Source organism: Electrophorus electricus, chromosome 18 (genome assembly GCF_013358815.1).
Source record: "Electrophorus electricus isolate fEleEle1 chromosome 18, fEleEle1.pri, whole genome shotgun sequence".
Classification (NCBI taxonomy): Eukaryota; Metazoa; Chordata; class Actinopteri; order Gymnotiformes; family Gymnotidae; genus Electrophorus; species Electrophorus electricus.
In genome coordinates, this window is record NC_049552.1 from 14,067,170 (window position 1) to 14,084,727 (window position 17,558).

The 17,558-nt window shown below is 36.4% G+C and overlaps 2 gene segments (V, D, J or C); one reads left to right on the forward strand and one right to left on the reverse strand.

Moving 5' to 3' along the window:
• Window positions 1–353: 353 nt before the first annotated feature.
• On the reverse strand, window positions 354–829 carry LOC118242981. The segment is given in 2 exon segments: window positions 354–703; window positions 790–829. Coding segments are annotated over 2 exon segments (381 nt in total).
• A 15,097-nt stretch (window positions 830–15,926) lies between these two features.
• On the forward strand, window positions 15,927–16,544 carry LOC118242963. The segment is given in 2 exon segments: window positions 15,927–15,991; window positions 16,184–16,544. Coding segments are annotated over 2 exon segments (354 nt in total).
• The last annotated feature ends 1,014 nt before the right edge of the window (window positions 16,545–17,558 follow it).

Here is a 17,558-nt window from a genome sequence, read left to right on the forward strand (position 1 = left end):
TTTCAGCTGTGAATAAGACTGATGGTGTTATAGAATTAAAAGACCAGTTCTTTATCACATAATTTCTTTATCATTAAAACTAAACTGCCTGAACAATAGATCTGGGACATCCTCTTAATTTGCAGATAAAATAAACTTTCTGTGAGATATGACATCTAGATTTGCTTACTGTAAAGTTTGTCATAGGAGATGAGCATTTTAACATCAACTGTTAATTTCAACTCCAGACATACACTAAAAACATTCCAGAGATACACTACAAAGGCATTATTGTTCTGAGCTTTTGTGAGAACTGCCATTATTTTAATTTAATTCACCTTTCTGTTGAGGACCTCTAGGTCTCTGCTTATGGTTTAATAGTGTGAGGGTTTCTGTACAGGATGTGAATAATTACTGTCACTGTGGCTGCTTGTGTCCCAACAGGCGCAGTAATAAACTGCTGCATGACTCTTCCTCACTTTGATCACCTTCAGATTGTAGGTGCCTTTGGGTACACTGAAGTCCCCTGCCTCGGGATGGTTAGGATCTGGATTGAAGCTGTTAGCAGTAGTAGTGTACAGGACCCTTTTGAAAGGTTCACCATCCTTCTTTTGATACCAGTGAACATTAGTGCTCCCAGTTACTTTACAGCTGATGTAGGTAGTTTTGCCTTCTGCCTTGGTAATGGAGAGCTCGCTTTGTTCCACAGTCACTCCCAGTACAGCTACTGTGAAAAACATATAAAATCACTGTAATTTTTTAAAATTTAAGGAATTAATCTCTACAGATTCTGTTTGATGTAGCACATACCTTGTGTCAAAGAGATAAGACCTATGTACATGTATATAAACATCTTTCTTTAGATGTATTCAAAAATATTTAATAAATGCTCTCCCATACGTACTCAGCTTAAATTGTGTGTTCTCTGTTGCAAAAAAAAAAAAAGGCTTTCAAAATGATGTCATTTCCTGAGGTGACAGAAGACCTAAACGTCTGTATGACCTGCTCGTTAAGTTCATGGTTATTCTGTGATTTTGCGCATCGTTTCCCAGATTTTATGATCATGATAAAACTTATTGATTCTGTGATGCTAAACCAAAAAACTGCTGATAATGTCCATTAGGAAGTAGAGATGCACAATGTGTTCAATGCTCAGCAAAATGTAATTATTCAGTTCATTTAAGCTGTGTGTGGTTGATCATAACCAAAATATTAAAGCAACATAGCAGTGATTGATTCACTGACTGATCTTTTGTCATTGTGTGTATCCTGGAGGTGTGTTTACATGGTTCATGATCATTTAACAAAACATAAATACTCAAAGATTTGCTCTGTAGAATGTGTGTGTGTGTGTTTGTGTGTGTGTGTGTGTGGTTGCCTTGCTTAAATTTATCTGTTAAGGTCTCATCCTGTAGTGGCCTCTGATTATGGTTTAATAGTATGATTTAATAGCATTACACATCAACACTACAAAATGGAATCCTCAATGTCTACATCAGGGTGTCATGTAGTCAGCTCCTGAAGGTTATGTTAGCTTATTACGTGTCAGTAAAGGTTTTATGTGATTAAATATTCAAGAGAATGTGCCTTCCTGTTGTTCAGCTCTAGTGTGTGCTCACCTAATTCACTTTCCTGCTGTGGACCAATAGGTCTTTTCTTATGATTTATTAAGTGAGAGTTTCTGTACAGGATAATTACTGGTTAGGGTCTGGATAATTACTGGTTAGGGTCGGGATTGAAGCTACTGCCTCCTTCATTGATGTACAGGATCCTTTTAAAAGGTTCTCCATCTTTCTTGATGAACATAGTTGCCACTCTGCAATGCAGTGACTTTGCAACTAATAAATACACTTTTGTCTTTTGCTTTTATAATGGAGAGTTCACTTTGGTCCACTGTGAGTCCAAGCACAACAGTGATCAATACTGAAAACAAGTCAGTGTAATGTTTTGTTAGTTTGTTGAAAATTAATCATATTGAAAATTAATCAAATTGAAGTCATTCATTGTAATATAAATATATTTTTGTTGAATTTACCTTTAATGGCCTTGCTCAATATGGTACTTACCTGGAACCAAGAAAATGATACTTATATACATCTGCAAACACATTGTTAATCAGTTTAATCACATTTTTAATCAGTTCTTAAGTAAAATATTTTTTTTGTTCAAAAAATACCTCAGTTACAAAATGATGTCATTTCCTGAAGGTGGAGAAGCTCTCACCACCTGCATAATTTCTTTATTAAATTGCTGGTTACTCTTTAGCTTGTTAGATAAAATATCACACATAAGACAAACATATTCATTTAGTATCTCATTTCCTGGGACATGCCCTGCACAAATTATTCATCATAATGGTTGCCCATAAACCAAATTGAACATTACTGGAGAGAGAAATTGAAAGGCACCAAATTTTCTTTTGTTTTAAACCAAAGAAGAGAGTCCATAAAGCACTCCAATGATAATGTAAATTAAGGAGCACAGATGATATGGCTAGATGATAGACCCACCCAAAGCATGCTCTGATCTTACCGCCACCAAAACAATTTTTTGTTATATAACTCTATCTAACTATGCTGTTGCTTTTAGATGCTTCCATTTAACAATAATGACACTTGGCCAGAACAGATCTAGCAGGGTAGAAAAAGGGTACAAGTTGTCTTTGCATCATTTATTAAAAAATAACTCAAATAATAATATGCTTGTTTTAGTCAATACAAAGAATATTATTATGTTCCTAATAATAGAATCAGAAAACATTTGTGCTTATCTTTTGTCACATTAATAAATGGTAAATGCAACAAAACATTTTGTGAAACAAAACAAATGATCTTTTTAATCAAAATAAATATAAAACAATTGTACTACTGGACAGAGGCAAGTTAGTAGGATCCATGTGTAGGCTTTAATGGAGTCCACACATATATGCAAAAAGCCTGATGCCAAATAAACAAACAAACAAACAGACAAAAACAAAACAAAACAAAGGAATCACAGCATAGGAGTCAAAAACCAGAAAAGCAGGTCACAAATCCAAGAGATACTGATCAGAAAAGGACCAGTCAGGACTGCAGTTGAACAAATCACTGTTAATGATTCACATCGTCTAGTGTGGGAAAACCTATAGGAGTGTTAATGAGAGGCAAGGGGAATCAGGTGTAGGTGTGTGTGTGTATGATGAGTGTTGCTATTGACAGTTATAACAGTTATAATTTGGGAGATGAGGACCTCTGGTGTCTGGAAACAGGAGTGCTACTTAAAATTACAAATATATTTTAAACTGTAGATAGTTATTGTATTGTTCAATGCTGATAAGCTTAAGAAATGTGACCATAAAAGCTTTTATGAACCTCTTCCTTTGAGTCCCAATGCTAATTTGCTTTCAGTCAATACGCATGTCCAAGGACAATTTCTTAAAGGGAATGTGAATCTGAGGGGCAGCTGAACTGAATGAAAACCCAGTCTGCCTTCTTGTCTCCAGCACTTTTCAAAGCAAAGCTATGTCCATGCATACATGACATGATATCACATTAAACCATAATACAGCATTAGACACAACCATAATACATCATCATTACATTAGACACAACCATAATACATCATTACATTAGAACATGGTACATCATTACATTAGAAGATACTACAACATCATTACATTATAACATAATACAACATCATTACATTAGACACAACCATAATACAACATCATTATATTAAACCATAATACAACATCATTACATTAGAACATGGTACAACATCATTACATTAGACACAACCATAATACAACAACGTTACATTAGACACAACCATAATACAACATCATTACATTAGAACATGGTACAACATCATTACATTAGACACAACCATAATACAACATCATTATATTAAACACAACCATAATACAACATTACATTAGAAACAACCATAATACAACATCATTATTCAGTTACAATCATACAAAATCAGGTATGCAGTGCACAGATGTCATAATTGCAGCAGTTTGTAAAGGAAGTGAAAGTGGTTGGGTAATATGTCTGCTACATTTGTAGGTAAGAGTTTATAAATTGAATTTAATTTTGAAAATGTAAAGAGATGTTTTGACATTTGACAAACAGAAGATGGTGATATACACTCAACATTCACCAGATCTGAGCGGCTGCGTCAGCTCTTCCTTTTTGTTGCATCTTACGCGGGCTTTACTGAATAATGATGTGGTATTATGGTTGTGTCTAATGTAATGATGTTGTATTATGTTTTAAATGTTAATCTCTAGACCTTTTTTAAGAGTTTCATATTCAACCCTCATACAAAAATATGAAACTCTTAAAAAAGGTCTAGAGATTAATATTTTTACATTAACATTTTTTCATAATAATTGTGTCAGAAAATAATTTTTATATAATAATAATAATAATAATAATAATAATAAATAATAATAATAATAGCCAAATGTTACTCTAATGAGCGTGTGTTCTTGATACCACACTTATCTTTTGTGGTTTATTAATTAACTTGCTGGAAATCTCAAAATATTGTCCAACCCTATTATAGAATACTCTTATAAACCTTATAATCTTATAAGCTTATAAACCTTCTTGTTTGAGCCTAATAACATAACATATTTTTAATATTACAGCTGTAGACCAACTCTCACAAATATAGTTCTCTACTGTTGTGCTCTTAGAGCTGTAGCCCAAAGGTAAGGTACAAATCTAAAGTAATATATAAAATGCAAGTAATATATAAAATTATATATATTAATACAATCTTGGGGCAGCAGTGACAATGCCGTCAAATGGTCAACATTGCTCAATAAACCAATAAATCTCTTTAAAATATATCAACACATCTATTTAAAAATTACATCAGTTACTTTTAACATTAACCTCTTAATGGGGATGTAGGGTTTATCTTTACAAAATCAATGGTTATCAGGGTGAGAATAAAATCACAGGACATTTTACAGAGGACAAACCAATTAATAGGGTTAGAGTTTGAATAGTCATCACATACGATAATAACAAACATGAAAAATCCCGCCCAGAGAAATAACCATATGGCGATCTCATAATTTTACAAACACTTGTCAGCAGACTCTAACAAAGGTGTTGTGAAATATTTTATCCTTTTAACTAAATGTAAGTGTAGCACAGTCATTCCCTAAATGAGATAAGTAAACATGTTGCTTTAAGGTGAGACACTACTGGTGAAATATGATAATTTTATCTTGTCCCTCATTTCTACCTTTGGTTCTTGTATTTAAACCTTGTCTTGATCCCTGTGTTTTGGCTGTTGTTTGTTATGCTTCATTGCGTTTATGTGTTTGGTTGTTTTGATGTTTTTGCAAGCCTGTAAGTTTGTACTCCATGCTTTTGTATTATCTTAGCCTCTGTGTTCCCTAGTCTTTGTTATAGCCTGCTTCCCATTTGCCTTCGTGTACTTTTGCTTTGTGTCTCCTAGCTTTCAAGTATCCTAGCCCTTGTCTTGTTCATCATGTATCCCCGTACACTCCGTGTTGAATCTTTGACCCTGGACTACGACTACGACTCTGATTCTGAATTTGTCCTGAATAAATCTTGCTCTTCTCCGCACATGCGTCCGCCTCCTTACCACTCAATGTTACACCTCCCCATCTGGAGGGAGATTGTTCCATATCCCTGAAGGATGGGGTTATCCCCCCCAGGAGCTGGATTTATCACCTTTCTTAGGAAGAGACCCGTGTCATGGAACAATATATCAAGGAGGCAACTGCCCAGGGATATATACACCCCTTTACATCACCAGCTTCTGCTAGTGTGTTCTTTGTTAATAATTAGGATGTGAGTTTGACACTGCGTGTAGACTACCAAGGACTGTATAAACTACTGGTCAGGTACCCATATCCCCTTCCCCTGGTTCCTGCTGCGCTTGAACAGTTGAGGGGAGCTTGGTATTTCACAAAATTAGATGCTGTGCTTACAACCTGATTAGAATCAGGAAAGGAGACGAATGGAAAACTGCCTTTAGTACGTCCTCAGGCCGTACGGGTTAGCCACAGCGCCTTCTGCGTTTCAAGCGTACATAAACAAAGTACTAAGGCAGTTTTTGGTTAGGTCATTCATCACTTATATCAACGATATCCTGATCTATTCTGCCTCCTTCAATCAACATGTGCATGACGTAAGAGCGGTGCTTCATACCCTCTTATGTAATCAACTATACTGCAAGAAATGTGAATTCCACTGCAGGGAGGTGAACTTTCTAAGATATATCATAAGAGAGGCTAGTGTAAGAATGCAGCCTTGCAAAATAGAGGCAGTAAAGGACTGTCCGAGACCTCAGACATGCAGAAAGTTGCAACGCTTCCTAGGGTTTGCTAACTTTTACAGGAGAAGTCTTTTAGCACTGTGGCCAGGACCCTCACTGCACACCGGCCTCCCAGATACTGCACACCGACCTCCCAGATACTGGACCCCGACCTGATCACCTCCTTTCACAGGGAGCACCCTACAAAGCCTGTTCCTCGTCGGCCGAGCGAGCCGTGCTCTAGGAGGCTGGCGGGGTATTTGGGGGGGTTCTGTCATGGTTGGCTGGTCTCCCAGCAGGAGGGACACAAACTCCAGTTTGGGATCATAGCAAACTCCTGCCTCACTCCAAATCACCAACTTATTGATTCACTCACCTGTTCCTTGTTTTGTTTCTCATTATTTAAACTGACACGTCCATTCAGACAGTGCTGCACATTAGCAGACTAAACCCAAAGGTATCCAGACGGAGTAGTATGCTACGTTATACTTTCATATTTGTTTTCCTTTGTACCGACTTCGTTTTTGCTATGGCGAATAAAGAGCTCTATTCTTCAGCCATGCTTCTTGCTAACCTCTGTGTTGCCAGTGTCACAACTACCTAGATTTTGTATGTTAGATAACAGACAGATACCTTGGAGTCAATATATCCAGAGATATGTTTTGTGTGTAGTGATGCAGTCAAAATCTTGTGGGCCTAGTAGGAATGTACTGGGCTCTGCTGGAGTCACTGGAATGGTAGAGTCCCTTAAATCTCACTGTGTGACATTTGGTAGAGTCCCTTAAATCTCACTGTGTGACATTTGGTAGAGTCCCTTAAATCTCACTGTGTGACATTTGGTAGAGTCCCTTAGGTTTTTGTTGGAGGCAATCAAACTGAAGTGGAGCCAGGACACTTTAATAGTAGCATTAATAACTATTGCCACCAGCTTTGATGAAAACCACATGGTGGCTGAAGAATTTTGTTTAGAAGATCAAAGACCTTTATGACATTAATAACTGACTAACATTAGATTGCATATTGACCACCTTAATGTTTTCTCAAATTAGTATACAATGTTTATTGAATTCACCGTTATTAAAGGTATTAAGCATTTTAGTAACTACTATGTTGTAGCATTCACACACTAACATGTCAATGACATTTACAAAAGGATTATGCATCCTGCTGCTGGGCCCAAAGGACAGAGAACAGTTACATTTCAGTGGACTGTAGTTTGTTTCCTGTTTATTTCTGGTATTTTTAACAATCATAATGCCCCAGTAATCAACTAGTAATATGATCATTAATCTAAACATTTAAACCAAGAAATCAAGATTCTATTTAACTCATTACGGCAGGCATACAATTGAAGTGAACTTTAGCTAGCTAGCAGCATCGTGAATGCATTTTGTTGTTGTTTTGCTTGGAATTAACTCTTGAAATGGACTCAATTGCAATTGTTTCCCCACATTTGGAATCAAAACTGAAGAGCACTATAATGCTCTAGAACAGCCTTCAAGACACTGCAAGTCACTGCAATAACTTCAGTCACATTGTGAGGTCAGGGTTCATATTAATAGGTGGAGTTAAGAAAAACAGTCAGTCTCTGTGGTTAATGCTATTTCAAAGAGTTCAAATAGACTTTCTCTTGCACATGTATTAATCAAACATGAACTAATTTCATACTAAACTTCAGTTGTGCAGCTTCCAAATAGAAACATACTAAAGCTCTTCCTTTTGGTCTACAGACATATAGAGGGAATGAAAAGGATATTCTGAGCTGTCATTTATGATGTTAAAGGAGGGGTTTAGCATTGTACAGCCCAACTGAAGCAGGAATCAGTCTGACACATGCTCTCTCACAAGCTCCTGGAACTGCATTTATCTACCAATATGCATGCACCTGAGAACATGCTGGTGTTTATAGTGATATTATTGTCATCAATTGAAGGTAAGTTGTAACCTGGTCATTAGTCATTTGAAAAATTAAAAGACTTTTCTAATATTTTGTAAGACTTTTGTGTAAAGCACAGGGTTAGACATACATCACTAATTTATAATACTATTTTCTCTGGCAGGTTACTGTGGCTCAGATGAAATCACCCCATACAGTGCTGTAGTGACTGCTAACGTGGGTGACAATATACTGTCTTGTAATTACAGCAGTTACGTGAGCAGTTTTCACTGGTATCGGCAGTATTTGAAGTTACCTCCTCAGATCCTTATATTGGAATATTCAGGGTCAATATCAGAGGCAAACCCTCCAGTTCCAGGAATATCTGTCACACACAGAAAAGAATCTACCAGTGTGCATCTGAACATCTCTTCCACTGCAGTATCAGACTCTGCACTGTACTACTGTGCCATGCAGCCCACAGTGACAGGAAGCTTAAGTTTGTTGTACAAAAAGCAATCCATTTTGTATAAGATTTTTTTTCAAATTAGCTACCATTCTTAAACTTGGAAAGATGTTGCAGAAACATTGGTTTTCTTTTTTGAATTAACATTATGCATTACAAATGTTTATGTTGCCTATATATTTTATGTTGCAAATAAACAAAATTGTATATCAGTAGCACATAAATTATGCACAATGCACACAATGTACTCCTCGCACATCTGAATGAGTAACGTTAGTAACAGTAAGATAAATATTACCCATTTTACAAGGTGAATCCAGCTAATGTCACAAATCTCAGAAAACTCAGTACACCAACAGGGGTGATATTTCAACAACTATAAACAGGTCTGTCAATGCTGTTCCAATGTCAACAATGAGATACTGTAAGGCAATACTCTATTAGTATTGCACATTTTCATATTAGAGAGCATTAAATGTGCTTTACACAGGAAAGAAAAAAACTAAAGAAGATAACGACATAAAAATAAGACCAGAACACTGGATTAAAATAAAATTAATTAAAACTGTATTAAAACAACAATCTGCAATGCTACACTAAAGGACAGCAGACAAGGTTTAATCTAAATTTAATCTGGAAAAATATCTACATTTGGGGAACATTGTGTTGTGTGTAGCATGAAAACTAAATACTGCTTCAATGCATTTCATTTAGCGCTAGAGAATAAAGCCAAAGGCATATGAAAGCAGGGCTGGCTGGGCAGGTATGCACATGTAACAAGGCTGGTGTTGTGCACAGAATGAATTTTGAGGCGTACAAAAGATCTTCTTAAACCAAAGACCAACATCATTGGTCTTTGGCCTCATCATTACTCCTGTCACACGTAGCCACGTGCATCACTCAAAAGTTTTAATCACAATTATAATCCAGCGATCTAGAGAGAATAGGAGCTCTGATGCAGGAGGTCCTACAGTGTTTTAAACATAATTGAATTGTTCTCTCCTAAAAACGCTTTTAATTGCTGTAATATATGTAAGTACAATATATTTGGTCACCTTTCCTGTGGGGAATGAGGTGCAGTCACATCATACTGTACCTATAAGAGCCCTCAGGCAAGATTCCTCATGTGACATTTGCCTACCTATGTATCATGGTTGAAATTGTAAGTCCCTCCGATTAAGAGTGTCTGCCAAATGGAAAATGATATGATGTCAGTTATTAATTATGTCAAAGATACACATGGTGGTACAGAGACAACATTATTGAAAATTATCAAATTATCTTTTATATTATCCTCTGATCAAGGTTACGTTTCTTTGATGCTTCTGGTTGATCTGACTGCAGCATTTGATACTATAGCTCACACTCCTCTACAAAACAGGTTTGAAACCTTTTTTGGGTTCAGAGGAAAAGCCTTTTCTTAGTTCAGCTCCTAAATAATTGCTGAGTACAGTCAGTTTGTAATTGTAAATGGTTTGTCTAGACAAAAGGAGGTTTTTCACACTTTTGTCATTTGAACCTGATATCATAACGCAGAATATGTAGTCACAAAGTAATTACAGAAATCAGAGCAGGAGTGCTCTCAGTATGGAGTCATTATTACCAAAGCATCTATGAATTTTTTTTTACTCTTTATCTATAAATTTCTTAGCATGTGAATGTGCTTTGCTCATCATCTAATCATATATTTATAAACATACTTGATTTGCTAAAATGAAAGTAAAGAGCCCTTACACACACACACACACACACACACACACACACACACACACACACACACACACACTGCTACAGGGAAGAACCGTATCTGCAAGCTCCTGTGCACAGATCAGCTAAGAATTGATGAACTGATGAAATGATGAACTCTGGGCAGTAGGTGTTTTCATGATTTGTTTACATGTACTAAATAACACTAAATAATAAAGTTATGAGTTCTCTCCTTGAGTAGATTACAATTTTCATGAGGGGAAAAAGGACAATTCAGTGCATTCCAAAAAAACTGGAATATTATAAATCCAGAGTTTCCTCCCTTTCTATTTCTAGTAGTTTACACCTGTAGGAGGAGACTGGTGTACTTGGGTGAAAAGCACCATCCCCATCTCTCATTATGTCTACACTATCAACACCATGACGTACATTGCTCTGCTCTCTGGCTCTGTTTATCACAAGTATGTGTAGCTAAATTGGTCTCTCAAAAATATTTTGCTGTGTTTTATGCATGCATCTGTAGGTGATGGACTTTGCAAAGATGTATTTGAATATGCCAGAAATAAATTAGATTTAGTGGAAATTCTTTTTCACTGATTTGTGATTAATACATTTTTAAATGCAATAATTTTTTTAATGTCTTTATAGCTGGTTTGTCTCAGTCAGTGACGCCACTGAACAACAGAATAAGAGTTCATGCACTTGAATTTGAACCAGTTATTCTCTCCTACAAGTATGATGGCAATGTACAAAATCTTCAGTGGTAAATCTTCAGAATTCTGGATCCAGACCAGAATACTTGTTGATGATCTTTTCCTCAGAGAACAGTACTGTAATACATGGATCCCCCCGATTACCACATCCGGATGCTGAAGTGAAGATAAAACACAAAATAGTGCATCTGCTGGTCTCCCCTGCTGCAGTATCGGACTCTGCACTGTACTACTGTGCCCTGCAGCCTGCAGTGACAGGATACCCAGCTACACTTTACAAAAACCTTCTACTTCAGACATAAGTTTAAATAAGTATGATATATTCAGAATATTTGGCTGTCCATCTGAAAAATTAAGGTTGAAATATTCAAAGTCACTTTATGTCCTTGTGAAGTTTTCAACTGTAATGCAGCACATGCTAGGAAGATTCCACATAAAGCATCATGCTTTATTTCAATGTGAGAGAAATGAAACATGACAGGACTTGAGAGAATCACATTGTGATGAGCAATCCTAGGTGGTGTAAGGGTGGAGCTCTGTACCAAAGTAGAAAATCACGAATCCCATTCAGCTTTGGCTTTAATTCACTTCACATCTCCATCATCATGGTGCTCTTTGTACTTTCTATCTTAGTGACACTTTTAGGTGAGTTTATCTTCATAGTTTCATTTTGATTAAACATAAGAAACAGTCATCATTAAATTTTATTCACATTTGGGTAAAACGTTCTATGTTCCAGTTTGAAACAGATCAACTGATTTTATACATGCTATTCTTTATTTTCCTTTTCATTCCCAGCTGAAGTGTCAACACAGGAAATTAAGCCTCTTGAACCAGTAAAGCATGTGTCAGAGGTTGATCTTGTTACTCTCTCCTGCAGTTACCGTGCAAGTACTGGTGATGTTCTTCAGTGGTATCGTCAGTATCCCACATCTAGACCAGAGTTTATAGTTTCTATCCAGCTTCATGAAGAAAGTAAAGCCTCTCATCTTCCTCGTCTGTATGCTGTTATTGAAAGAAGCAAAAGCCATTTACAGCTGAACATCTCCTCCTGGTCACTTTATTAAGAATATATAGATTATTGATGCTTGTTAAAGAGAAACAATTAAACTTTAACCCAGCACTAAGTGTTAGTGCAACTGTTGACTTCATGTTATACGTAATTACAATTGTAATAAAAGGATTTCTACATTCTAATTATTACTTACATATTCATTTTATCATATGTTTAATCATATGTGTAACGGTGAGTGGTAAGGAGGCAGACGCATGTGCGTAGAAGAACGAGATTTATTAGGGGCAAATCCAAAGTTTTAGTCGTCAGAGCAGTCTAGGGTCAGTATACCAACATGGAGATTACGGGGATACATGATAAACCAAAAGCACACAAAGGCAAACAGTGGAAGCAGGCTATAACAAAGAGGCTAGGATACACAAATAAATAGGAATAACATCCAAGGGCTACGATATTACATACAAAGGCTAGACTTAACACATGGGCTTAGATTCACACAAATCAGCTCTACTTACAAACATACAGTGAACAGCTAAAACACAGGGAATGAGACAGGGTTTAAATAGATGAACTTAACAAGACTAGAAATAAGGAACAGGTATGGAAAACCAAACGAGGGGTGGAGAAAACGAAACTAAAATACACAAGACAGGGAAACCATGGAAGCGAGGAGTGAGCAACTGTGATAATATGACTCTATTTAGCAATTCAGAGCAATGCTGTGGGCAGTGTATTATGCACTGTGTGAAGATAAATGGTTTCTCTTTTGATAGACAGTAATTCTGTATATCCTCCAGAAGAGGGCAGAGTTCATCTAGAAACCCTGAAACTGCAGGTGATGTGACACTGGGTTGCTCTAAAGGAAGCTGAAGACAAGAAGAAACTGTAGTAGAAACTGAGTCTGCAGTTTAGTCATTGTATGTCTTAGTTCAAAGTTCAAAGTTCAAAGAGGTTTTATTGTCATTTCAGCTATATACAAGTACACAACAAAAACGAGACAATGTTCCTCCAGGACCATGGTGCAAAACAAAAACAACAGTGCAAGAGACATGCTACACAAGTGCAAACAGTCCAATATAGTGCAAAATGTCATTAAATAAACAATAATAAATACAGGACAGGACAAATACAAAATGAGTAGACAAAATGAGTAGTGGTCAATGGAGAGGGAATAGGACCAGTGTCTTCTACTGTAAACGTCCTACAAGGAAATCCTGTTACCCTCTCCTGGCTGTACAATGGCTCTGCTGCAACTGTTTCTCTGCTGTGGTATCGTCAGTATTCCAGATCCAGACCACAGTTTCATTACTTTGTTGATGAGGCTAAATTTGAACTAATTACTAAATTATTATTGTAAGTTGCTTTGGATAAAAGTGTCAGCTAAATGCTTTAAATGTAATCCCCAGTACCAGGAGTGTAAGCAGTACTAAAGGAAGGGGACAATTGTGCAGATCTGTTGATTTCCAGTGCTGAAGTCTCAGTCTCAAAAGTATCTAAATTTTCTCATGTCATATATCATGCCATACGCTACATGAAAATATTCTTAACCAATTTCTTCAATTAATTCAGTGTTTGAATATTTAAGATTCTGTTTCTTAAGTTATTTCATAAGTTATTTCACTTTTATTGGTCTTAATTGTTATATCCTGCATGGAAGATCCACCATTTAAACACGAGGCACGCTGCACTGAAGCACCAGACACTTAAATGGTTTTATGGAAGCTGGTAGCAGGAATATTCCTGCAGTAAAGTCTTCATTTAGCAAACCTGTCCACCAATCCTGTCCTGATGTGTCCTTACCTCCTATTGTCTTGATTCAAGAATATTTGGACTTATGATCAAGTTTCATTTACTGAAAGCCATACAATATGGATATTACAGCCACTGCCATATTGAGTCTGTTCTGTGTATTTTTGCATTCTCAGTCTTATTTTTTTCAGGTTGTCCAGGAGGTAGTGTTTTGACAGGAATGGTGACAAGAGGCTGATTCCTGTCACTTAGGACTGAGAGTTGTGACTAGTCAGCAGATTTGTCAGCTATTAGATAAATACTCATGTCGCGTACGCACTGGTGTCGTGAGTGGTAGACTCCAGGTGGTCATGGTAGCTGCAAGGTTTGGCTTATGAGCTTGTACTTAACACCATTTCTACTTAGTTGTTTTAGATGGGACTGTAAGTCTTTGTATTCAACACTATTTGTAGGAGGTTCTTTGATGGGCCCATTTTTGGCTTGTATTTGACACATGCATGAAGCCTTGAGTCATTACATTTGTGGGTTCTTAGAGCTGGAATAATTGAGCAGTCTTGATACAGGTATGTGAAGATCACTATGAGAAACACTGTGGGTTCTTATGCCTTTTCTCTTGTTTTTACTTTGTTAGGGCGTTAGTGAAGTTGTGTTGTGATGTTCTTTGTTTTATTTATTTATTTATTTATTTTAGGGAAGTAAATGTCAGAGGTTGGTTTGTTTGTTTTGTTTGTTATGTTGGATTAAATCCACCCTGATATTAAGCTCCAAATTTGTTTATTTATTTGTGATTTGCTTCTTAAATTCTGATGATAAAACTAATTGAAAACCTACTGCAGTTCTGTGTATCCATTTTTATTCTTTATGTTGCAAAACCGAGGCATCATAATATAATATTTTCAAATAATCTCAACAATGTCAAAAAGCAAGTTTTTTTATTTCTTCAACCTCAACACACACACTGACACCGGTAGGGAACCTTTACATGTCTCCATGACAACACACACATCTGACCTTTTGATTTGAGTTAAGGAACATGATGTGACCTTGTGGTTTTGGATTTGAAACTGAAGTTTCTTTTAATAGTATTCTTGTCCCAGACAAATAACCATGTCAGTTCAAAGTGTGGTGAACATGATGAGTTCATTCAGTAATAGTCCTATGATCTGCTGTACACTGTAGTGTTCATGTATTCAGATTAAGAAAATGTGTAGATACAGTAAAGGATCACTGGTGCAGTGCAGTTCATATGAATGTGTTGAAAGCACACTGATGTAAGGTGAGGCTGTAAGTACCATGTCCTCTTTCTTACCTTCTCATCTCTTATCAACCCCCCCCCCCTTTTTTGGAAACAAACCTCATTATGTATTAATATCTGTTTGATCAACACTGTTTATCCTATAATAATTTACGAAAAAATGTAGGCCCAGGTCCTCTGTTGGGCCTAGCGGATTTGAGCATATGAGTGTGTGTGTGTGTGAGAAAGTGATAGACACAGAGGGTGTGAACGCGACTGCACGTAACAATCTATTGTATCCGTTTCCCTGATTTAGGCCTCAGTACTAGCAGAGTTATTGCTTTGAACTTAAGCCTTAGGCCCTGACCTCTTTTATTATTTGTATTTAATGTTTGTTCAGACCTGGTTTCACCTAGTGTATACAAATAGTGTAGGCAAACTACACTGTACAAGTATGAGTTAAGTGTCAAATGATTTAAAGAAAACATCCCATAAACAAACATTCCCCCCACAAAAACACTTGCCAGGACACAAAAAGAATTCAAGAATTCATCAGTAAAGGTGCATAAAGGCTGTAGTCACAGTACATTTTGGTAAACGTCCTCGCAAAATTCAGATATGCTCAAAATGCCCCCCTCCCCCCAATAAAAAGACAAACTTTTGACAAATGGAAGATCAAGCTTAGATGCCTTTGTCAATGTTTAAAAATATCTAATTGCTACTTGGTATCAAACTAGTTTACGGTTGATGTACTAATTAGATGAAGATCACCTAAAGGAATTAGAGAATTCAGCAGAAAAGGTGCTCAAATGTTGTGACTGTAATGCAAAGTTGTGGGGAGGAGCTTCATAAAGCTTCATAGAGCTAAAAGGATAAAAGAGTGGAGAAAGATCTCAGAATATTATCACTCTGACAAGACCACTCATCATGTTCACCATTACACTCCTGTGTGTGTGGCTTTCACTGGGTGAGTTTAGACTGAACTGTTTAAATTATATGAATTACATCACTGTGCAGAATGATTGATAAATCATTCTGTGTGGTAAAAGAGCAGAGTGTGTGTTAGACTTGTTACTTGTTAGAGCAGCGTGATAGTCAGACTTATGTAACTATGCCATGAATTAAACCTGTTAACTTTATGTTCTCTTCTCTATGGCAGGTGACTCTATGGCAGAGCCAATAGAACCACTTTTCCCCAGTGAAGCTGTGTTTCAGGGTGATAATGTTACTCTGTCCTGCAACTATAAAGAGTTCAGTGGTACTATAGAGAATCTCCACTGGTACCAACAATATCCACAATCCAAACCAGAATTCCTCCTTTACATCTTTCCAAGTGGAACTAAAAGTGAACCTCTCCCACCACGTCTATCTGCCAATGTTGATAAAAATCTGAAACAAGTGGATTTGCTGATCTCCTCTGCTGCAGTATCAGACTCTGCACTGTACTACTGTGCCCTGGTGCCCACAGTGTGAGGAATCCTAGCTACACTGTACAAAAACCTCCTACTACACAGATAAGATTAAATAGGTACAATATACATGATGTATATGATTTAAATATGCATCTGAAAAGTGAGGACTGAAATGTTTGATAGTCACTATAGTATGTCATAATGTGATATATTTTAATAAAACATATATTCAATGTCTTTTAGAGAAGCATGAATACAAAATCAATAAAAATGTTAAAAATAGGATTTTTGTGAAGTTTTATTTGTATGATATCATAGGTCGACATACACATTTTAACCCTCTATATAATATATGTATCCAAATACAATTGTATGATGTATAGTTAATTACACTTTACCTGTTCCTTGTTGTTAAAGAGTCCCAGAGTATCATCAGACCCCCACAACCAGGGCTCATGGTCACCATGATTCCCTCCATGATTAGACAAATAAATCAAATACAATATACCCATGCTCAAAAAACATGCATTTCTGCAAAAACATCCTTCAGAAAACCAGAGTGGCAGCACTCTGTAAGGTTCTGCTTGTCTAATATCACCAAAAAGTGAAGTTTTAAATCAGGACTGTATCAGAAGGAAAGCTCCATAAGGAGAATGGGGGTGCTATTAATTAATTTATTGTTTATTCTAAAACAATGAAAATGTATATGATGCTCACACGTCACTGCAAACATTCTTGATAAAAATTAAATTACATTAGTTTTCTTTTCTGATGAAGAGCAACTAATGTATATTGTTATTTAATTTGTAAGAAGCATGAATGAGGGTTTTTGTACACACACACACACACACACACACACACACACACACACACACACACACACACACACACACACACATTACTGGCTGCAGCTATGCTTTATCACCCGACATAACAGTTTAAAAATATTGTCCATTGTTCTTCAAAATTATTTTAAGGAATAACAATGTCATTTTTAAACAGCTTCCAAATCTTTGCCACAGTTTTAGATTGTATATCATTACAGTACCATGTGGCCCATTCATTTAAAAAGCTGAGAATAAATTTAATCAAATACTTTTATATAAATATTTGTGGATCAAT